Source organism: Heloderma suspectum, chromosome 4, assembly GCF_057233095.1.
Source record: "Heloderma suspectum isolate Gila_16-S chromosome 4, 16-S_ref, whole genome shotgun sequence".
Classification (NCBI taxonomy): Eukaryota; Metazoa; Chordata; class Lepidosauria; order Squamata; family Helodermatidae; genus Heloderma; species Heloderma suspectum.
In genome coordinates this window covers 143,416,590-143,439,887 of record NC_139461.1, presented here as the reverse complement: position 1 = coordinate 143,439,887, position 23,298 = coordinate 143,416,590, and the positions used below count along the sequence as shown (strand labels likewise).

General features: G+C 43.4%; 2 protein-coding genes across 13 annotated transcripts in view; both read right to left on the bottom strand.

Moving 5' to 3' along the window:
• The window catches only part of RALGAPA2 (Ral GTPase activating protein catalytic subunit alpha 2), a 280,593-nt gene that overhangs the window by 125,495 nt on the left and 131,800 nt on the right, over window positions 1–23,298 (bottom strand). For 9 of the 12 annotated variants that reach the window (XM_084850733.1, XM_084850725.1, XM_084850734.1 and 6 more), the window contains 7 exons: window positions 13,946–14,071; window positions 10,620–10,678; window positions 10,061–10,169; window positions 6,433–6,543; window positions 4,995–5,063; window positions 4,437–4,574; window positions 2,534–2,717 (listed from right to left, as the gene is read on the bottom strand). In XM_084850733.1, coding sequence (XP_084706859.1) covers window positions 2,534–2,717; window positions 4,437–4,574; window positions 4,995–5,063; window positions 6,433–6,543; window positions 10,061–10,169; window positions 10,620–10,678; window positions 13,946–14,071 — 796 coding nt within the window. The remainder of the gene's footprint in view (window positions 1–2,533; window positions 2,718–4,436; window positions 4,575–4,994; window positions 5,064–6,432; window positions 6,544–10,060; window positions 10,170–10,619; window positions 10,679–13,945; window positions 14,072–23,298) is intronic. The other 3 variants (XM_084850724.1, XM_084850726.1, XM_084850729.1) reach the window with 1 other exon arrangement.
• The window catches only part of LOC146347486 (uncharacterized), a 185,626-nt gene continuing 176,405 nt past the window's right edge, over window positions 14,078–23,298 (bottom strand). Inside the window, exon 2 of the mRNA XM_084850736.1 lies at window positions 14,078–21,679. Coding sequence (XP_084706862.1) covers window positions 18,621–19,829 — 1,209 coding nt within the window. The 5' untranslated portion in view covers window positions 19,830–21,679 and the 3' untranslated portion in view covers window positions 14,078–18,620. The remainder of the gene's footprint in view (window positions 21,680–23,298) is intronic.

Below are 23,298 nucleotides of genomic sequence, written 5' to 3'. Positions count from 1 at the left end.
TCTTCTTAATCTCATCTGCTTCTGTTAGGTCCCTGCCTTCTTTGTCCTTTATCATGCCCGTCTTTGCACAAAACGTTCCCTTGAGATCTCCAATTTTCTTGAAGAGATCTCTAGTCTTTCCCATTATGTTGTTTTCCTCGATTTCTTTGCATTGTTCATTTAAGAAGGCCTTCTTGTCTCTCCTTGCTATTCTCTGGAACTCTGCATTCAGTTGGGTATATCTTCCCCTTTCTCCCTTGCTTTTCGCTTCCCTTCTTTCGTGAGCTACTTGTAAAGCCTCATCAGACAGCCACTTGGCTTTCTTGCATTTCTTTTTCTTTGGGATGGATTTCGTTGCTGCCTCCTGAACAATGTTACGGACCTCCGTCCATAGTTCCTCAGGCACTCTGTCTATCAGGTCTAATCCCTGAAATCTATTCCTCACCTCCACTGTATATTCATCAGGGATATGATTTAGGTCATACCTGAAAGGTTTAGTGGCTTTCCCGACGTTCTTCAATTTAAGCCGAAATTTTGCAAGAAGCAGCTCATGATCTGAGCCACAGTCAGCTCCAGGTCTTGTTTTTACTGAGTGTATGGAGCTTCTCCATCTTTGGCTGCAAAGGACATAATCAATCTGATTTCGATATTGACCATCTGGTGACGTCCATGTGTAGAGTCGCCTCTTGTGCTGTTGGAAAAGAGTGTTTGCTATGATCAGCATGTTCTCTTGGCAAAACTCTATTAGCTTTTGTCCTGCTTCATTTTGTACACCAAGGCCATGCCTGCCTGTTATCCCGGTGATTTCTTGACTTCCTACTTTAGCATTCCAATCCCCTATGATGAAGAGGACATCTTTTTTTGGTGTTAGTTCTAGAAGGTGTTGTAGGTCTTCATAGAACCGATCAACCTCAGCTTCTTCGGCCTCAGTGGTTGGGGCATAGACTTGAATTACTGTGATGTTGAATGGTTTGCCTTGGATTCGTACTGAGATCATTCTATCATTTTTAAGATTGTACCCCAGTACTGCTTTTCCCACCCTTTTGTTGACTATGAGTGCTACTCCATTTCTTCTAAGGGATTCTTGCCCAGAATAGTAGATATGATGGTCACCTGAATTAAATTCGCCCATGCCTGTCCATTTGAGTTCGCTGATTCCCAAGATGTCGATGTTCAATCTTGCCATCTCATGTTTGACCACCTCCAGCTTACCTTGATTCATTGATCTGACATTCCAGGTTCCTAAACAATATTGTTCTTTACAGCATCGGATTTTCTTTTCACCGCCAGACACATCCACAGCTGAGTGTCCTTTCGGGTTTGGCCCAGCCGCTTCACTCTTTCTGGCGCTACTTGGAAATACCCTCTGCTCTTCCCCAGTAGCATATTGGACACCTTCCGACCTGAGGGGCTCATCTTCCGGCGTCATCTCTTTTAGCCTTGTGATACGTTCCATGGGGTTTTCTTGGCAAGAATACTGGAGTGGGTTGCCATTTCCTTCTCCAGTGGACCACATTTTGTCAGAACTCTCTGCCATGACCTGTCCGTCTTGGGTGGCCCTGCACGGCATAGCTTATGGCTTCACTGAGTTATGCAAGCCCCTTCGCCACAACAAGGCAGTGATCCATGAAGGGGAGAGCCTTCCTGCATAGAGATAAATATGTGGTGGCAGCTACCCTGAATGAGGTGCCAGTGTGAAAACTGGTTTTTAGCTTGCTCCTGTTTGCATGTGTCAACTCAGGACTGGATCTATGTATGAGAAACCTGTTGGCTCAGCTAGAGTCTGAGTGTGCTTCCGGATGAGGCTTTTATGGTACCATTGACCTGCCTCATTCACAGAATTATACCGGTGTTCCAGACATAGTCGCCTTCCACCCATAGCCCGCCTGTATTTTTCCACCACTTCTTCCATCTTTTCCCTTACTGCAGCTAATCCGTTAACAAAAAAAAAATGGAATTGCTGCACCATGCCTTCTGATTCTTAGCGATAGGAGCCCTCCATCTGGGAGCACCTCTGGTCTTTGTGACAGTAACACTAGCTGTGAAGTAAAGTAGCAATATGCAGATAGAGTTTACTGTATCAGCTGCTACATTGTTTTATTACAAGGATTTCTGTCCCACCTTTCTATAAACACAATCAAGGCAGTTTACAAATGTTAAAACCAAATAAGTATTTATGGAAGGGGAACTCCCTCCTCCCTATTAGAACCTGACGGCTCTCCTGATGGTCCACTGGCTCTCAAGAAAGGCCTAGGATGTGGGGCAAGGAGATGTAGTGGAAAGTGTGTGTGTGTGTGTGTGTGCACGTGTGTATAGGCAAAATCAGGCAGAGGCAGCTTGTGTGAGTGGGAACTGCTGCTCATACAAGCTGCCTACACCAGTTTCTAGGGCTTATGATATTCTGAGCATAAAGATGAAATCTAAATATCACGTATGCTGAACCCAGACAAAGTTCTTGCAAAAATGTATTTTTCTCATATTTTTCTCTATAGAATTCTTTTTTTTTAATGGATTAAAGCTAAGACGTGTTGATCCTTTTCAAAGTATTTGTTACCTTCAGCAACAGTGAGCAAATTATTCAGATCTGCAGAAGACTGAAACTGAATGGGTTCAGAATTCCTGACGTTTCCTAGTGGCAAGAATGGATCGTAGATATCATTGGAGAGGTCTGCGAGGCTTAAAAGGTAATGGCTTTGCTGTGTAAAAGTGCTTGAACCATGAACACAACTGTGCAGGACCTGAAAGAAAAATAAGCAATTATATTAAGAGCATAACAGAAAATACCACATAGAGACTGTTCTTCAAAAGGTCGCTCATTGGCCACATCATGGCTGCCAAGCCTCTCTAGTTGAGTACCTGAAGCTCTGATTGCTGATTGCTGCACCTGAAACTGCCGTTGGAATTGCCCTAATTCACATTCCTGTCTTTATTAACAGCTAGCAGCCTCCTCCTCCTCCCACATCAACTCTACTACTCAAATAAAATACACCAAAACTATAAAGAAAGAATGTGACAAATACACGTTTACAGACACATGTTAACATTCCGGAGCACTTCCAGGGAACTATGATTGGCAGCAGCAGCACACTGTTGAGTACATACTCAATGACAAACCTGGTGTCAAGGGAAGGGCAAGGCCAGCGGCTGCTGTACTCAAATCCAGGCTGTGAGGGTGTGCTCTCCAGCCAAGAAACCTTGAGTTCAGCTACCGGAACTAGAGCTCGTAGCTTCAGGTAGATGGTGAAGAGAAGCATGCAGAAGGTATTTGTTCTGTTGACCAGGTATGTCAGGGTTCTACACTGATACCAAGTCTGGCCAATCCAAAGGCATCATGTTGCCTGCGAATCACAAGGGCCAGTGTTGCATACTTCCATTTCCCTTGTGCTTGATGCAGGCTCTGAGGCATGAACACCAACAGTGCCAGGTAGTTCACTTGGCTGGATCCCATCCTCGAACGAGAAGGTTGTTGGTTCAAAAAGGAAATTCTCAAGGCACAATTACAAACAATTCCAACACAAAAAAAGGTGGAAGACAATAGAAGACGCCAATTTGGCTTCACAAAAAGCTTAGAGATGACCTGAAAACAAAAAAGGGCACATATAGGAAGTGGAAGGAAGGCCAATCAACAAAGGAAGAGTACAGGCAGGTAGCACAGAATGGCAAGGATGGCATCAGGAAGGCTAAAGCTGAGAACGAGCTGAGGTTAGCGAGGGATGCTAAAAGCAACAAAAAGGCTTTCTTCAGATACACGCATAGTAAAAGACAGAGGAAAGAAATGGTGGTTCAACTATTAAATAAGGATGGCAACATGGTAACAGATGACAAGGAAAAGGCAGAAGTGCTCAATTCCTACTTTGGCTCAGTCTTCTCCCGAAAGAGGGTCTATGACCCCCCTGGCAAAGGCCAAGTACAGGCCGAAGAGGCAAGACTGCAGCTTCAGATTGAAGGAACAAATAATTACTTTGAATGAATTCAAATCACCAGAGCCAGATGAACTGCATCCTACACTAATAAAGGAACTGGCAGAAGAACTCTCAGAACCACTGTCTATTATTTTTGAGAAATCATGGAGGAATGGTGAAGTGCCAGATGACTGGAGGAGGGCTAATGTTGTCCACTAGTAATCCACTAGTGTGATGTTGGAAACAATACACAATGTATAAGATGTTGTTCAGAATGTCATAGGGACAGTTCTCAAATTACTGAAATGTTTAACTTCATACACTGGAATTCAATGATTCAAGCAATCTGAACAAGCTACAATATTAGTTATCAACATTTGTTTTCAGGAGTAATGGTGGGTTTATTAATTACATTTCATTCAAAAGCAGACAACATCCCACTAGTACTAACATTTACTGTTTTCTAATTTCATTTCAGTATGCATCTGTTCATAACAAACTGCAGAATTAAGCATCAGAATGAGTTGTATTTAGAGATGATCCTTACATACTTACTCTATAGATGTAATCAAGCAATGGCGCTTTGGAAGGATGTTGATCTTCAAGACTGGAAGTAACTACAGGCTCCAGCAGCATTTTCACTGGTAATATCATGCACCAGTCCAACAAGCAAAGTAATAATGAAACTATAAACTAAAACAGAAATTTGCGGAAGATATTACTTCTGCTAAGAAAATATAAACACTCTGACAAAACAAAGGAAACACACGCAGGTAAATGGGTGCTGTATGCACATTTCTTTGAGATGAGAAGTCTGATCCTGAAGCCAAAGCTGTGAAAAACCACTGATCATCGGTTTCAAGTCTGAAGGAGGAGTGAGTTCACCCTTCCACTCTCTCCCCTTTCCACATAGAATAATGATAATCAGTTATTCAAACTAAGTTGCCTGCACAGCCCCATAATCTGCACTGACTGGTTTAGTCTCAGAAATACACATAATATATGTTCATGCTTCCCAACACTGGATTGCGGGGGGAGTGCCGCTTAAACATAATCTCCATAGTAAAAACTGCAATATCAGGACCAAACCAATGGCGGTTTAGCATTACATACCTTTTTATCACTTTCCACAGAGGAGTACTCTGCACTCGGCAACAGAAATGCAATGGTGGCAACAAGGATCTGTGCAAAACCAATTTCAGAATTATACACTTACAGAAAAATTTCCCCAAATCTGGCAAAACGCAGAACTTGTCTCAAAAGTTTCAGTGAAATTTAGATAGCTACTTTGTAATAAACTATGCATCCATTATCTCCCCAAATATTATGTTTCATTCTTCTTCCCTTCCACCTCTCCAGTACCTGAAAAATGGAGCAAAATCTGCCAAACGTTCCCAGAGGAAAACACAAATTAAGCACATATCATAGCAATCTACTGACTCTGCATAATTCACCCTAACAGAACTTAAATGTTCTTGTAGCAATTACCTATATGATTACCTAACAACTTTCCTGAATACTGATAAAGTAAAGCACATTACCTGTGTCTGTAAATTTATTATAAAGGTATTTCATAAGTTAAACCCTCCGCCACCATTTTTAAGACAGTATCAATCTGCTATTGGGCTCTAATGGACCCCTTTAAAATCCTAGCTGGAAATAAATATATGATTTGATTACAAAATGACTCCAGCTTAACAGGGAAAAAATAGATTTTATTGGTATCACATGCCAAAAACAAAGTCTAGCCTAAAAAACTATTGGGGTACATTGGATTGCACAATGTTAACAGAAAAGAAAGCAAACAGAAACCAAAGAAGTTGAAATATTGGGTATATAGTAAATAATGGAAAGGGTCCAATGTACCCCAATAGCCTAATATGGTATTTATTTCCACAAGATGACATTACAAATAAAAAAAATCAGTGTTGTAAGTTTTGCACTATGAAAGTGTTAACTCATGTGTCTAGATAAAGCCAACTTGTAGCAGAATTAAAATTTACTCCCAGGATCCAATGGACACCTGCAGTCCTTTGTAAGAAAAAATGGGTACATACAAGAATTTACAGACTTAACGCCCCCTCCCCCTGGCACAGAAAAAATCTACTCTAGTGATCGAAGTGGTATAGCTACATACAAAAATGTAATTTATGATGCAGGCAAAATGCTAAGGTTTCCTCTACCTTATTCTGGGTTTCACTTTCCCATTCATTTTAATAGAGGTAAATTGTAGCCCTGATAGCTCAGTAAGTTAAATGTAAATGTATTATAACTTTAAATGTGGGGGAGGAGATGGAACACTACAGGACAACTCACCCCATAACTGCTTAGAAGAACATGGAGTATGAGGTGATTCATGTTAGCTAAAAAGGTTTTAGAAATATTTCAAACAGTTGCTGGAGTTCACAGCAACACCATTACAGAGGAGGTTCATATACTCCAGAGGTCTATACTAGGAGGTTTATACTCCAGATAAGATACTAAATTTCATTGAATAAACAGTAACCTATTACCAATGACTATCCACAAATGTTTTGGCAGATAAACATACTTCAATAATTTTTCTGGGTAGAGAAGACTTGTATTTCTGAAGATTTTCCCAGTAAGATGTCAGTAATTGAAAGACATCACATGCTTCCTGTGCTATCTGCTTGTTAGTAAACTGTAAAGGCAAAGAAAAAAGATGATAAGGAATAAAACCAAAGGCAATATGCAGATTGCAAACATTCCTTTACCATAGCTAAAGAATGTTATTTAAAACTTCCTAAAGATTTCTTTTTCATTAGCATAATTATGGAAAATAATAATAATAATAATAATAATAATAATAATAATAATTTCATTTCTATACTGCCCCATAGCCGAAGCTCTCTGGGCAGTTTACAGCAATTCATAAAAAAAAATGTGTTTTACAGCCTTAACCCTGTAGCATGCCACCTTGCATGCTCCTTGGAAAGAAATTCGGCATTTTTTTTTAAATACCCCAACTCCATGCCTTGGCAATCCTCCCCAAGAAAAGAGGGTCTGCAGCTAAAAAGACAGTTGGTTCATCAACTTAGGTGGCAAGAAGTTCTCATAGCTGATGCCTTTCATTTGACTGCTAAAATCCCCAAATGTAAAGTCTTATGCTTATATGTTCCTGCCTCACACCCATGTTGGATGTAATATTAGAATGGCCTGTGCACACTGGACTCTACATAGTCTCCACTTAACATTACATCCAATATAAATGATATTCCAGATCAAACAAACTCCTTCTGCTTCCCTCCATGACCGGAAGCGTCTGAGATGGGAGCCTATTGCTCTCTCATGTGTTCGAAATAAAAAGTGAAGGGCTTACATGCTCCCAAGTTCTGCTAACTCTTCTGCACATCCTTCCTCAAAGCATATTACACTAATGCTACTTGGGCAGCACAGTCCTACCACTCCGAGTTGGAGAGTGAGAAGCCATAGGATGGTGCAGGTCTCCTCTTCTGTGGCTGTAGACAGAGCTATGACTGCAGAGGAGGGTAGAGGAGATCCGATCATAGATCTTCACTCCCCAGCCCCTCCCCTCTGCAAGCTGCCATGGAAATCTCCTGGGCAGCTTCTCTTTTGAAGTTGCATCTGTGACCTCAGAAGAGATGTCAGAGAGGAAGAAAAGGGGGAAGGGTGGGGAAGGAGAAGGAGAGGCCTGGATTCACTCGATCTAAGAGCCTTTCTGTCTTCATCCCTGCTCACTCCTTAGTAAGCAAGCTACCTAATTAGTCTGAGAGGTCTGTCTAGCTAAGACATGTTTAGCTGGAGGACAGAGAACCTGTAAAAGCCTCTGTCCACCTCCTGTCCTGCCTGGCTCTTGCTGGGAGGGCTTAGGATAGACAGAGGGCTCTGAAATTGGAGCCTTCTGTCTATTGAGTGACAATCCCTTAGGACTGTGCTATAAAACTCATTATTTACTAAAAAGATGTATTCCCATTCTCAGAGGTAGCAGAAAAGGCAGCCAACACCGGGGATAGCACTTCCTTTTGGCTGCAGGCAGGATTAAGTTGCCAAGATGTCAAGCCAAGTAGCTTCCCAAACAAATCCTGGAAAGGTAAGGTCCCTCAACCTAATTAAATGTATCCAACACAATACATTGCTAGAAGAAAGCACTCTGGATATCTCTGAGAGTTTAAACTTTCTAGTCTCCTGGATCTCAGAATTGAGGTGCTGGGGGAAGGTAGTAATCACATTACAAACAGTGGCAGACCTTGCATGGGTCCCATAACCAGATGCCGGCAGAAAACATGGGCACCAGGCTGTCACACCCTGCCACCAAATGCTTCAGCCAAGGAAAATATATTATATACTCTACATCAGGGCCGGGCAGAAGTTATATCTCCTGATATTTTGGGCTTTACCTCCCAGAAGCCTCCCAGCATGGCCAATGGGTCAAGAATGGTGAGAGCTGATGTCCAAAATATCTGGAGATCTATTTTTCACCCACCCCTTCTCTACACGTATCTGTGGGGAAGGGGGAACTGTGCCTCCAGAATTATGGAGGCATGCAACTACTTTCCAGTGAGTGTAGTATGGGGAGGGGGAGTAGTTAAGTGGTAGAGCACATGCTATGCATACAGAAGGTCCCAGGTTCGATCCCTGGCATCTCCAAGTTGAATAGGAAAAAGTCCTGCCTGAAACCATGGACAGCCACTACCAGTCAGTGTTGACAATACTGGGCTAGATGGACCCGTGGTCTGACTCAGCATAAGACAGCTTCCTATGGTCCCCTCTGGAGCAACATGCCCTAATGACTGGCTAGTAACATGTACCATAAAGGTATCTGGAAATGGTGGGTTTGGGGCATGTGTCTTCCTGAGGTAAACTTAATGAAGATATTTTCTTGCTTAAGGGAAAGGGCAGGAAAATAAGAAATAACTACTGAACTTCTTTTTCCTCTTTTTAAAAAGCATGTATGTGAACTCAACTATGAGCTCCTACAAAATTCTGTTGCCTGCCAGTCTGGCTGGGCCAGTCTGAGAAGCTGATTTAGGGCACAATCTTATGCATGTTTAGACAGATAGAAGTCCTACAGCTCCCAGCATTCCTTAGCCAGCATGGCTGGCTGGGGAATGCTGGGACTTGTAGAACTTTTTTCTGTCTAAACGTGCATAAGATTATGCGCTTAGTGATTTATAAGTAGGCCCCTCCCCTTGGTACCCTAGCAACTTGATCTTGCCTACAGCCAAGAGAAGGTACTAGCTCAGATGTGACAACTTCCTCTCTCTGCCAGGGTCCTTTAAAAATATCTATCAAATGATTCCAAATTTCCCCCTAAAATTTCTCCAGAAAACAAAAATATGCAGACTAAGAAATATTAGAATCAGATTGCTTATTCCAATGCAATCTGAGTCTCAGGGAATTCTTTGGGACATGATTCAGCAAATAATTTTATCAGATACATGGAATGTCATCCTGATAGATCTTCCATGCATCTGATGAAGTGGATCCTGGTGCACAAAAGCTTATGTGTTAGTCTTTAAGTTGTCCCACGACTCTTTGTTGCTTTCTTTGTTGCAACAAATGAATATGGCTACTCCTCTGGAAAAAGCAAATAATTTATTGTCTTAGGGAGCAATCCTATGTCCCCTAGAGAGCGTCTGGGGGGACATAAGTTTGTTTTGTTCCTGGGCTCCAAGACTGGAAACAGGGCTCCGACCTCGGAGCCCAGAAACCCTGCTCCCTGTCCTCTCCCCTCCCCCTCATAGCCAGTACAGTTCTGGCTATGTCTCCACACTTGGAAAAGGGGGCATTCCCGGGGACGGGGAAGGCAGGAGACTGGGGCATCAGCTATACAACATTTCCTATAGCCACCCCAGCCTCCTTCCCTCCCCTTCTGAAGCACCACTGCTAGACGGGCAAAATCGCCCATCTAGCAGAAATGCAGGGTAGCTGGAGAGTGGAGGTGAAGATTGCCTCCATGCCCTAGCCCCTCTGCACTGGATACTCAACAGCTGCCAACTGTCTTTATAGGATTGCACCCTTAAGTGCATAGCAAGTGTTTCAATTTGAGATGCTTCAAAATTTGTGTAATAGATTGAATCGGAGAATCTTCCCAATGACTTAGAATATTTTATTAAGTATCTGAAACACTCTTTGGCTTCAGTCAAAACATACCATTGCATACAGTAAAGCCACACAGACCCATGCCATACTAGTACCTTTAGCGTGACACCTAAAACATTTATTGCATCCTTTACTTGGGGATGGTTTGTACATTGCACTAGTTCTTCACATATCCAAAGCCCAAGACAGCAAAGAGCTAAACACCTTCAAAAACAAAAAAGGTATAATTCAGTAAGCCATACTGCCTCCTTTATTTTTCAGTTCTATGCAATGCACAAGATCCAGGTAGTCACTGCACTAAGACAATCTGTACTCTTATGCCAGTGCTAAATCCTACATCCAGCCGTAGCTCTAGCATAGCAGCTATCTTCTGGTCTTGTTACGCCAATGTTTCCCACTAGCTCTGCCATGCTCATGCTCATGCCATTGCACATCCACCCACCTGAGTGGAGGTAGAATTTCTTTGAAGAATTTCTCCATTGAATGGACCCAAGAGGTCTTTTGGGCTCTACTCAATTTCTCAGGCATAAAGACTGCACTTTAGCTGTAGTAGCCAAAGTAATTTTTAGCCCATTCATCCTCAAAGAACTTCCCACACAGATAATTTATTCAATTTATATTCCATAATATTTTCTGTTTTATTCGGCATTTTACCTTGAAGCTTCACTTGGTTCTTCTCTGGCATTCTTCAAAAGAATATTTATGAGGTAACACTAGAACAGAAATCATAATGATAAAAATTTTACCTCCCACAAACACACTGTAGAAGAATTTTACATAATTCAATGAGATTAAATAATATAACATGGATAAGATGAAGTAAATACACTGCATCCCAATTGATGTGCAGAAACTATTAGGCAACAACATTTCCCACCAATTCTAAAAGATCCTATCTCACAAATGATTATGAAACCTTACTCAAATATAACTAAAAGAGCAAAAAATATAACAAAATGGAGCAAGTATCATCAGACTCAAACTTGTCTTACTTGAAATATATTAACTGGCTTCTTTGCTAATTTATCTTTAATCCTTCCCTGTCTTGCTTTTAGTATTAAACAGGGAAAACCCACTGGAGAAATTCTGCAGATTAATGCAATTCCCCACCCCCAAAGTGCTGTCAAATTCTACAGCCTGTAAAATGTGGAATGGTACCCAATAGGAAACTGATAGGAAGATAAGGTCCAATCTGCATTCTGCAGGCCACAGCCTTTGAAAAGGCCTCTCTCTCCAAGCAAACCAAGAAACCTCTGTAAACTCTCTTGACAGCAAGGGGTGAGGAGGGTGGTTGCAGGAGATCATCTGTGAGCACAGATGAACACGCATTACATTTCATTTCAATCCCTCACTATTATTTATTTGATTTGTATCCTGTCTTTCTACCAAAAATGGCACTCAAGGTGGCCATCCTGGTATGAACCTCTATTCACTTCCTGCCCATATGCAATTCTTCCTCCTTGTTGGTGAGCTGCTCGGCATAGAGAATTTATAGAAATCCCAATCCAGTATTTGGCAGGATATGGTGTGGTCACTTTAAGAAATTCAGTAAGTGAAGGCATGGAGAACTTACAGGACTGGCTGAATGGGAAAGTATTTAGCAAGCAATTTTGGCATCAACACTTGCCTACACTCCAGGTACAGAATACCTTCCCTCCAGGTGGAGCATAATTATTAATAAGCACAGTGGTTGGACAGAGATCGCCCCAACTTTAAGTCCTGCAATTTCAGCACAGTACTATTTGACTTAAAATCCTTCCTCTACAAACAGCTGCCTGCAGCCCTGTACCTGCTTTTCTGTCATGTGAGTGTGCTTTGGATTCAGACTATTTTGGAACCAGTTTTTGGTCAGAAGCCCGCCCACCTTAGTGTAATCTTGCCCAGGTCATCAAGTGGAAAGGATCATGGCCAGGCTTCCTTGTCACCCTCTTGTTTCCTCTTCATCTCCATTATGATCAAGCTAAGCTCTCTGCAGAGGCTGGCTTGATTCACAATTGAGTACTGCTTCTCCAGTATGGGGTTCCGCAGGGTCCCTTTTGTCCCCCACGCTATTCAACATCTACATGAAACCATTGAGTGCGATCATCCAGAGATTTGGAGTGCATTGTCATCGGTATGCTAATGACACCCAGCTCCTTTTCATCTTCATCAGGTGAAGCTGTGGATGTGCTACATATTGCCAGCATGATGATGTCATGGTACCATGTGAACAAACGTAGCTATGTGATGATGCCAAGAAGCTAAATCAGACAGGGCAGCACTTCCTGCCCTCACTCTGAATGAGTAAACTTTCACCCCAATAAGCTGGTCCCCTTTCACCCCAAAAGGAAGGGGGAAAGTTCATTTTGAGGGGGAGATTTTTAGAACATGCCTCCCCTTTCAGCTCAGCTCTAGTAAAATTCATTGCTTTTCTGATCATTAAAAGAAGCTGTGGGATAGGAGGAGGAACATTATAAACCAACCATAAATAACATAAAATGAACACAAACTGATAATGAAGAAGTGATTGGGATGGTGAGCAGTGCATGAATTGACTCTGATGGCGCTTGGAGGAGCAGCTCTTGCAAGCGCTGGCTAAGCCACAAGCCTCATGGACTGCTCATCATCCTGATTGGGATGGTGAGCGCTACATGAAGCTAAATCCCCACTGTTAGCTCTGATCAGAGATAATAGCAGGGATTCCTCCCCACAGGGAGCAGGGTTTTAAGGAGGGGAGCCTCCACGGGTTAGAGGTTTCCCATTCCTGCCTTAGGATTTATATCAACTACACTGTTGGTTTCAGGAAGACACCTGTCTGTGTCCTACCATGGATGGGAATGTTTCCAAAGCTATGATAGCCGGGTGGATAAAGGCATGCATCTCATTAGCCTAAATGGTAAAGTAGTTTCTGGTTCCTTTAAGGCAGGGGTGGGCAACATGCAGTCTGGGGGGGATATGTGGCCCCCATGGCCTCAAGTGCAGCCACTACTGCCATCCTTGTGCCCCCCCAATTCAGTGGCATTGGCAAAAATAATACGTGACTCGCTGCTGAAATTCAGTAGCAAACCGCTACAGAGACACAAAAGTGCCAAATTTAACCCATTTTCACATTTTGGCAGCAAACTGATTATTTTTTTTGCCAGTGGCATGGCTGCAGCAGGAGTGCTGCCCCCCAGAGTGTCTGGGGGTAGAAATTTGCTCCCCACTACCCTAAGTTGCCCACCCCTGCTTTAGGGAATATGGCTTATTCAACTGAATGGCAGCCTGTTCTGCAACCTCCAACTCAAATGCCCTCCTGGAAGAGATATGTAAGGCAGCTACTTGGTGTTCAGTTTCTTGCTTCACCAGATATAAAATTAGACACCTTGGTGTCCATAAATGCTGCCTTTGGAGGAATGGTACTTCATAAGATTCTCTTAGTTTGAGCAGTGAGAGGATCCACCTAATACGCTACGACTGTTGTCTAACATTGAACTCTGAACACCCCACTCCATTGATGGAGAAAGCAATGAAGGTCTTATTGGGAATGTTTCTCATTACAAGTGGATGGAGGATATCCACTCTCACCTGAGTTGTCTCACTGATCATGGGGAAGGATAATGTGCCTAGCTTTGGCTCCCAGCATCTCAGATAGGAATCCTGGGGATGACCCTCTGTCCTATCCTCTTCTTCCTTTTCTATTGTGCAACAGTTATATCATTTCAGTTTTTCCTAAATACATGAGATTTTTATTCCAATGGTTAGACTTCTTGGCTTCGATAAATCCCAGAACTGGGAAGTAGAGGGGCAAAAGGCTCCTCCCCACCAGATGAGGAAAAGCATCTCCAATTTATATAAGACCTGCCTCAAGAGTAAGAGAGAAGAGACAACTCACTCTGGATACCCTCCATCCACCAAGAGAAAGAAACATTCATGCTAAGTCCATTTTTCCTATTTATTCAAATACAGGTAAGTATAAACCTTCAAACTGTTAATATATAGATCAGCTAACAAACATTTACTTTGACATCTGCAGTTCCTGTGATGATTTCTTTTTCAGCAACAGGTTGCAACAGTAAGATTTCTTGATAGAGATTAGGAAAGCAAACCAGAGAACCAAGAATGGTATGTGCTTCTAAGCGGGGGGCCTATAGGCAAAACAACAACAACAACAAACAAATATATATATATATGTGTGTACCTTACTTCACAATAACATGCAAATCTCTCTTAGAACAATATCAGTTAGAATTGTTAGTTGGGCCAATCCAGATCCTGGCCTGCTGTTGTTAGCAATCACTCTCAAAAACCCCAGTCAATTACATATAACATTAAGCACATGCATTATGACATGAGGAGGTACTGGGGCATAGACAGATACTGAGGTATAAGGAACTCTGAAACTTCATGCATACTGGTACTATATGTGTACTGCATGTGAAATTGGATTCCCTTATGTTCCTGTAGTTATTCAGTTGAAATTAATATAATAACCAAGGAAAGGAAGTTACTGAAATTCTTCAGGACTGACCCTGATCATACTAAATGAATAATATGCATATTGCCTGTATAAAAACCAAAGAACAGTTTCTGCAGCAGTGCACGTGGAGCAGATAGAACAACCTGAATGCTGTGTGTGGAGCCACCATTTGCTGGGTTCCAGCTAATTCCAATTTCAGTGTTCTGCTTCTCTCAAGAGATTCTGATGGAAGGCTCGGGTTTGTTGTTGAATAGGTTCCATACTGAAATGCATTTCTGAATACTAGATGTAGGGGACATTCAGAAAGGGGAAGACACTTGACCTGATGCCCTCCCTTTGGCTTCTTGGAGGCATATGGCTGGCCACTGGTGGAAACAGGACATTAATTTCCTCCCCTGATTTTGAGCAATTCCCCCTTCCACTACAGGCTCCTGCAACACAGTCCACACTAGTCAAGAAGGCCCGCGACCATCCAGAGAGCACAGGGAGCTGTAACAGGTTGGGGAAAGGTTGGTTTTGTGAGATGCCTTCCACTTGTGCAACCTTTGGAATCCAACCTTATGTATCTGAATATACACTCTTCCCATTCTGCAGAAACACTGCAGAAAAAATGTGGTTTATACCCTTTGGAACAGCTGGGCTTGTCTTTTCCTGTAACATGTGAAACAGCATTAAGCTGTCACTTGGAATGTAGTGTCCACAAAAGTGTATACAAGAAACAAATAATTTCATTCCTCCATTCATTTTAGGAGTTCAATTCATTTCATTTTCCATTTGTATGAATTGCATTAATTTGTTTTTCCATTAATTTCAAAGGGAGACAGAGCTAGTTATCTGCTGTCTGTAACTTTGGTGTTTTCCATCCAAATAACATGACATTTCCAGGCAGTCTACTATGACTACATAGAATTAGACCTGCCAAATTTCAGCTAGATTGGACAATGGTTCCTCATTTTATATCTGACAATTTCACTGCTCTCCCTCTCCCACCTCCCTCTATAGGCTGTTCCAGACTGTTGGAATTTTTCATCCAAATAGAAAATGGAAAATAACAAAAATGAAAAATTACCTTTTTTTTCTTTCAGAACTCACTCATTTGAATTCCCATTTCTTTACATAATAAAATGAATGAAATGAATGGGTCACATTCATTTTACTTTCCATTTGTTTTTCAAAAATTAATGCAAAGCCTAGCATTCAGAATCAGATGGTGGGGTGGCCCAGCCTAAAGTTATCAATACAAGCTTCCCTATTCAACACTGTTAGCTCTTCGTGCCTTGACTGACTAGCTAAGCTGGAATTGTGAAATATGTAACAACAGTACTGGAAATCAAAAACAGAGGAATCTCAATGTATACGACATTAATCCACATCAGGGGTGGGCAACTTGTGGTCCTCCATATGTTTTAGCCTATAACTCCTATCATGCCTCTCCACCAGCTATTCTGGCTAGGGCTGATGAGAGTTGTAGGTCAAAACATCTGGAGAGGCATATTTTGCCCACCCCTGGTCCACAGAGTTGCTCTAGATGGGGTACCCACAAGCATTGCTATAAAAACTGTTGCTTCATTCAAGCAGCACACACAGATTCTAACAACATTGATTGCATTTTGTCATTTCTAAAGCAGTCAGGGCCAGAAATATTGGAACAAGGATAACTGTTTTGGCGGTTGGCCTCTGTATACCACCACATTGAAGTTGAAAGGAAATACACACAGATGGGAGCGAAATCAGGACTTTCAGCTGTAATTCAAGGGGTTTGACAAAAGTGGGGCACTAACCATTCAGAAAGGACAGCCAGTGGCATACACACACACACATCGTTGGTGGCTCATAAGTAATGGAACAAACCAACATCATTTCAAACTTAAGGGTCGCCTTTAATACCTGGATGAAAAGCCTTTGCAGTCAATGACTGCCTGAAGTCTGGAACCCATGGACATGATCAAATGCTGAGTTTCCTCCCTCGAGATGCTTTGCCAGGCCTTTACTGCAGCTACCTTCAGCTGCTGCTTGTTTGTGGGTCTTTCTGCCTTCAGTCTTGTCTTCAGTAAGTGAAAAGCATGCTCTATCAGGTGGAGATCAGGTGACTGATTTGGCCATTGAAGAACATCCCACTTCTTTGCCTGGAGAAGCTCTTGGGTAGCTTTTGCTGTATGTTTTAGGTCATTATCCATCTGCAAGATGAAGCGGCATCCTATCAGTTTGGCAGTATTCAGCTGAATCTGAGCAGAAAGTATAGCCCTATACACTTCAGAATTCATCCTGCTGCTTTTATCAGCAGTCAGGTCATCAATAAACATCAGTGACCCAGTTCCATTGGCAGCCATGCATGCCCATGCCATAACACTGCCTCCACCATGTTTGACAGATGATGTGGTCTGCTTTGGATCATGAGCTGTTCCTTTCCTTCTCCATACTTTCCATCATTCTGGTACAAGTTAATCTTGGTTTCATCAGTCCAAAGAATTCCAGAACTGGGCAGGCTTTTTTAGGAGTTTGCTGGCAAAGGCTAATCTGGCCTGTCTGTTCTTGAGCATTACCACTGGTTTGCACCTTGTTGTGAAGCCTCTGTATTTACATTCATAAAGCCATCTCTTGACTGTAGATGTTGACAACGACATGCCTACCTCCTCAAGAGCATTCTTGACCTGGCTAGATGTTGTGAAAGGGTTCCTCTTCACCATGAGCAGAATTCTGCGGTCATCCACTTTATTATTTATTTTTATTTTATTTTATTAAATTTATTAATTGCCCATCTGGCCGGTCACCCAGCAACTCTGGGTGATGTACAACAATAAAAACATTTATACAATAAAGATCAACATTAAACACATCACATTTATAAAATTACCCTTGTTGTTCAGTCGTTCAGTAGTGTCCAACTCTTTGTGACCCCATGGACCATAGCACGCCAGGCCTTCCTGTCCTCTGCTCTCTCCCGGAGCGTGCTCAAGTCCATATTCATTGCATCGGTGATGCTATCTAGCCATCTCATCCTCTGCCGTCCCCTTCTCCTTTTGCCTTCAGTCTTTCCCAGCATCAGGGTCTTTTCCAAGGAGTTTTCTCTTCCCATTAGGTGGCCAAAATATTTCAGCTTCAGCTTCAGTATCTGTCCTTCCAATGAGCACTCGGGGTTGATTTCTTTTAGGATTGAGTGATTTGACCTCCTTGCAGTCCAGGGCACTCGTAAGAGTCTTCTCCAGCACCACAGTTCGAAAGCATCAATTCTTTGGCGCTCAGCCTTCCTTATAGTCCAGTTCTCACAGCCATACTGGGAAAACCATAGCTTTGATTATACGAACCTTTGTCGGCAAGGTGATGTCTCTGCTTCTTCCTATGCTGTCTAGGTTTGCCATAGCTTTCCTCCCCAGGAGCAAGCATCTTTTAATTTCATGGCTACAGTCACCGTCTGCGGTGATCTTGGAGCACAAGAAAATAAAATCTGTCATTGCTTCCATTTCTTCCCCTTCTATATGCCAGGAAGTGATGGGGCCAGATGCCATGATCTTAGTTTTTTTAATGTTGAGTTTCAAACCAGCATTTGCACTCTCCTCTTTCACCCTCAACAAGAGGCTCTTTAGATCCGCTTCGCTTTCTGCCATTAGGGTGGTATCGTCTGCATATCGGAGGTTGTTGATAATTCTCCCAGCAATCTTAATTCTGACCTGTGATTCATCCAACCCAGAGTTTTTCATGATGTACTCTGCATATAAGTTAAATAAGCAGGGCAACAATATGCAGCCTTGTCGTACTCCTTTCCCAATTTTGAACCACTCGGTTGTTCCATGTCTAGTTCTTACTGTTGCTTCTTGACCCTCGTACAGGTTTCTCAGGAGACAGGTAAGGTGGTCTGGTACTCCCATCACTTTAAGAATTTGCCAGAGTTTGTTGTGATCCACACAATCAAAGGCTTCAGCGTAGTCAATGAAGCAGAAATAGACGTTTTTCTGGAATTCTCTTGCTTTCTCCATGATCCAGCGAATGTTGGCGATTTGATCTCTAGTTCCTCTGCCTCTTCGAAACCCAGCTGGTACTTCCGGAAGTTCTCGGTTCGCATACTGCTGAAGCCCAGCTTGTAGGATTTTGAGCATAATCTTGCTGGCATGTGAAATGAGCGCAATTGTGTGGTAGTTTGAACACTCTTTGGCATTGCCCTTCTTTGGAATTGGAATGTAAACTGACCTTTTCCAGTCTTGTGGCCACGGTTGAGTGTTCTAGATTTGTTGGCATATTGAGTGCAGCACTTTAACAGCATCATCTTTTAGGATTTTAAATAGCTCAGCTGGAATAGTGTCATCTCCGCTAGCTTTGTTGTTACTAATGCTTCCTAAGGCCCACTTGACTTCACTCTCGAGGATGTCTGGCTCAAGTTCAGTGACCGCACTATCATGGCTATCAGGGACATTCAGATCTTTCCTGTATAGTTCTTCTGTGTATTCTTTCCACCTCTTCTTAATCTCATCTGCTTCTGTTAGGTCCCTGCCTTCTTTGTCCTTTATCATGCCCGTCTTTGCACAAAACGTTCCCTTGAGATTTCCGATTTTCTTGAAGAGATCTCTAGTCTTTCCCATTCTGTTGTTTTCCTTGATTTCTTTGCATTGTTCATTTAAGAAGGCCTTCTTGTCTCTCCTTGCTATTCTCTGGAACTCTGCATTCAGTTGGATATATCTTCCCCTTTCTCCCTTGCTTTTCGCTTCCCTTCTTTCCTCAGCTACTTGTAAAGCCTCATCAGACAGCCACTTGGCTTTCTTACATTTTTTTTTCTTTGGGATGGATTGAGTTGCTGCCTCCTGAACAATGTTATGGACCTCTATCCATAGTTCCTCAGGCACTCTGTCTATCAGGTCTAATCCCTGAAATCTATTCCTCACCTCCACTGTATATTCACAAGCGATATGATTGAGGTCATACCTGAATGGTTTAGTGGTTTTCCCTACGTTCTTCAATTTCAGCCGAAATTTTGCAACAAGAAGCTCATGATCTGAGCCACAGTCAGCTCCAGGTCTTGTTTTGACTGACTGTATGGAGCTTCTCCATCTTTGGCTGCAAAGGACATAATCCATCTGATTTCGATATTGACCATCTGGTGATGTCCATGTGTAGAGTCGCCTCTTGTGCTGTTGGAAAAGAGTGTTTGCTATGATCAGTGTGTTCTCTTGGCAAAACTCTATTAGCCTTTGTCCTGCTTCATTTTGTACACCAAGGCCATGCCTGCCTGTTATCCTGGTGATTTCTTGACTTCCTACTTTAGCATTCCAATCCCCTATGATGAAGAGGGCATCTTTTTTTGGTGTTAGTTCTAGAAGGTGTTGTAGGTCTTCATAGAACCGATCAACCTCAGCTTCTTCAGCCTCAGTGGTTGGGGCATAGACTTGAATTACTGTGATGTTGAATGGTTTGCCTTGGATTTGTACTGAGATCATTTTGAGATTGTACCCCAGTACTGCTTTTCCCACCCTTTTGTTCACTACAAGTGCTACTCCATTTCTTCTAAGGGATTCTTGCCCACAGTAGTAGATATGATGGTCACCTCAATTAAATTCGCCCATGCCTGCCCATTTTAGTTCACTGATTCCCAAGATGTCGATGTTCAGTCTTGCCATTTCATGTCTGACCACCTCCAGCTTACCTTGATTCAATGATCTTATATTCCAGGTTCCTAAACAATATTGTTCTTTACAGCATCGGGTTTTCTTTTCACCATCAGACACATCCACAGCTGAGTGTCCTTTTGGCTTTGGCCCAGCCCCTTCACTCTTTCTGGCGCTACTTGGAAATTCCCTCTGCTCATCCCCAGTAGTATATTGGACACCTTCCAACCTGAGGGGCTCATCTTCCGGCGTCATATCTTTTAGCCTTGTGATATGTTCCATGGGGTTTTCTTGGTAAGAATACTGGAGTGGGTTGCCATTTCCTTCTCCAGTGGACCACATTTTTTCAGACCTCTCCGCCATGACCTGTCCGTCTTGGGTGGCCCTGCACGGCATAGCTTATGGCTTCACTGAGTTAGGCAAGCCCCTTCGCCACAACAAGGCAGTGATCCATGAAGGGGAAATTACCCTAGCCCACCCCAAATGCCTGCCTGAACAACCATGTTTTTAATGCATGGCGGAAGCTCATTCAAGAGGGGGCATGACGGAGTTCGCTAGGGAGGGAGTTCCACAGAGTGGGGGCCACCACAGACAAGGCCCTCTCCCTCATCCTCACCAGCCTAGCTGTCCTGACTGATGGGACAGAGAGAAGGCCATCCGAGGCTGATCTTGTTGAGCGGCCTATCTGGTATTGCTGGAGGCACTCCTTGAGATAGGCTGGGCCGGAACCGTATAGGGTTTTAAAGGTCAAAACCAACACCTTGAATTTGGCCCGGAAAACAACTGGTAGCCAGTGCAGCTCCTTCAGGACTGCAGTGATGTGATCTCGCTGGCGGCTGCCTTTAATCAGGCAAGCCGCGACGTTCTGTACCAGCTGCAGCTTCCGAACCATCTTCAAGGGTAACCCCACGTACAGCGCATTGTTGTTGTTGTTGTTCAGTCGTGACCGACTCTTCGTGACCCCATGGACCATAGCATGCCAGGCCTTCCTGTCTTGCACTCTCTCCCGGAGTGTGCTCAAGTTCATATTCACTGCATCGGTGATGCTATCTAGCCATCTCATCCTCTGCTGTCCCCTTCTCCTTTTGCCTTCAATCTTTCCCAGCATCAGGGTCTTTTCCAGTGACTTTTCTCTTTGCATTAGGTGGCCAAAATACTTGAGCTTCAGCTTCAGTATCTGGCCTATCAGTTCTTGGTCCCATTTCTTAGTCATGTGCTATAGGATGAAATGTTAGGAAACTGTACAAGAGAGAATGTTATGACCTAGATATTAGAAAAGAAGAGAAAGAAATAGATAAGTAGCATATCTCCAGTTGTCCCTCCCTGTTTACCAGGGACAGCCTCCATTTTCTAGTACACTTGAGTGGAGGGTGGAATGCCACCAAGCAGGCATGGGGAATGCAAACACCTCCAGGACCACAGTGAAAGAAGTGAAGAAGGGCTAAAAAAGGTGAGCAAGAGGGCACTTTCATGAAACATTCCCTCTGTCCCAAAAGCCCAGAATCCCTGTCAAATACAACCAGAAGAAGCATGCTCAACAGTCCCTCCATGTCTCTTGTTGTTGTTCAGTCGTTGTGTCCGATTCTTCGTGGCCTCATGGACCATAGCACGCCAGGCCTTCCTGTCCTGCACTCTCTCCCGGAGCGTGCTCAAGTCCATATTCATTGCATCAGTGATGCTATCTAGCCATCTCATCCCCTGCTGTCCCCTTCTCCTTTTGCCTTCAATCTTTCCCAGCATCAGGGTCTTTTCCAGGGAGTTTTCTCTTCGCATTAGGTGGCCAAAATATTTCAGCTTCAGCTTCAGTATCTGTCCTTCCAATGAGCAGTCAGGGTTGATTTCCTTTAGGATGGACTGATTGGACCTCCTTGCAGTCCAGTTTGTTGTGATCCACACAATCAAAGGCTTTAGCATAGTCAATGAAGCAGAAATAGACATTTTTCTGGCATTCTCTTGCTTTCTCCATGATCCAGCGAAAGTTGGCGATTTGATCTCTAGTTCCTCTGCCTCTTCGAAACCCAGCTGGTACTTCCGGAAGTTCTCGGTTCGCATACTGCTGAAGCCTAGCTTGTAGGATTTTGAGCATAATCTTGCTGGCATGTGAAATGAGCGCAATTGTGTGGTAGTTTGAACACTCTTTGGCATTGCCCTTCTTTGGAATTGGAATGTAAACTGACCTTTTCCAGTCTTGTGGCCACTGTTGAGTGTTCCAAATTTGTTGGCATATTGAATGCAGCACTTTAACAGCATCATCTTTTAGGATTTTAAATAGCTCAGCTGGAATACTGTCATCTCCGCTAGCTTATCTAAACAAGAGGAGACCAGGGCATGTACTACCGATGGGAGCAGATGGTCGGAAAGGTAGGGGTGCAGCCGCCATATCAGATGGAGGTGGTACAGCACTGTCTGGCTCACAGACACCTGAGCCTCCATGGACAGCTGGTAGTCTAAGATGACCCCCAAGCTGTGGACCTGGTCTTTCAAGGGTAACCATACCCCATTCAACACCAGGTCAACATCCCCAAACCTCCTCTTGTCTCCCACCAAAAGTACCTCGGTCTTGTCAGGGTTCAGCTTCAGCTTGTTCCTCCCCATCCAGCCACTCACCGTCTCCAGACATTTGGACAGGGATTCTACGGCCAACCTTGGTGAAGATTTGAACAAGAGGTAGAGCTGCGTGTCATCTGCATACTGATGACACCGCACCCCAAACCTCCTGATGATAGCCCCCAGCGGCTTCACACAGATGTTAAATAGCATCGGGGAGATGATGGAACCCTGTGGCACCCCACAAGTGAGCGGCCATGGGTCCAAAACCTCCTCTCCCAGTGCTACCCTCTGGTACCTGCTGGAGAGGAAGGACCGGAACCACCATAATACGGTGTCTCCAATGCCTAACCCCTCCAGGCGGTCCAGGAGGATATCGTCGTCAACGGTATCAAAAGCCGCTGAGAGGTCAAGGAGAACAAGGAAGAAGCATTTGCCCCTATCCAGAGCCCTCCTCATATCATCCACCAAAGCAACCAAGGCCATTTCTCTCCCATACCCAGGCTTGAAGCCCGACTGAAATGGATCTAGATAATCGGCTTCTTCCAAGTGTGCCTTCAACTGCATCCCCACCACCCGCTCTATCACCTTGCCCAAAAAAGGCAGATTCGAGACTGGACAAAAGTTGTCTAACTTTAAGAAACGTTAGTTGTCTTCTGTGGCCTTTCGCTGTTGCTGAGCTTGCCAGTTAAGTCCTTCTTTTTCAGTATGTTCTAAACTGTTGTGTTGGCTACTCCCAATGTTTTTGCTATCT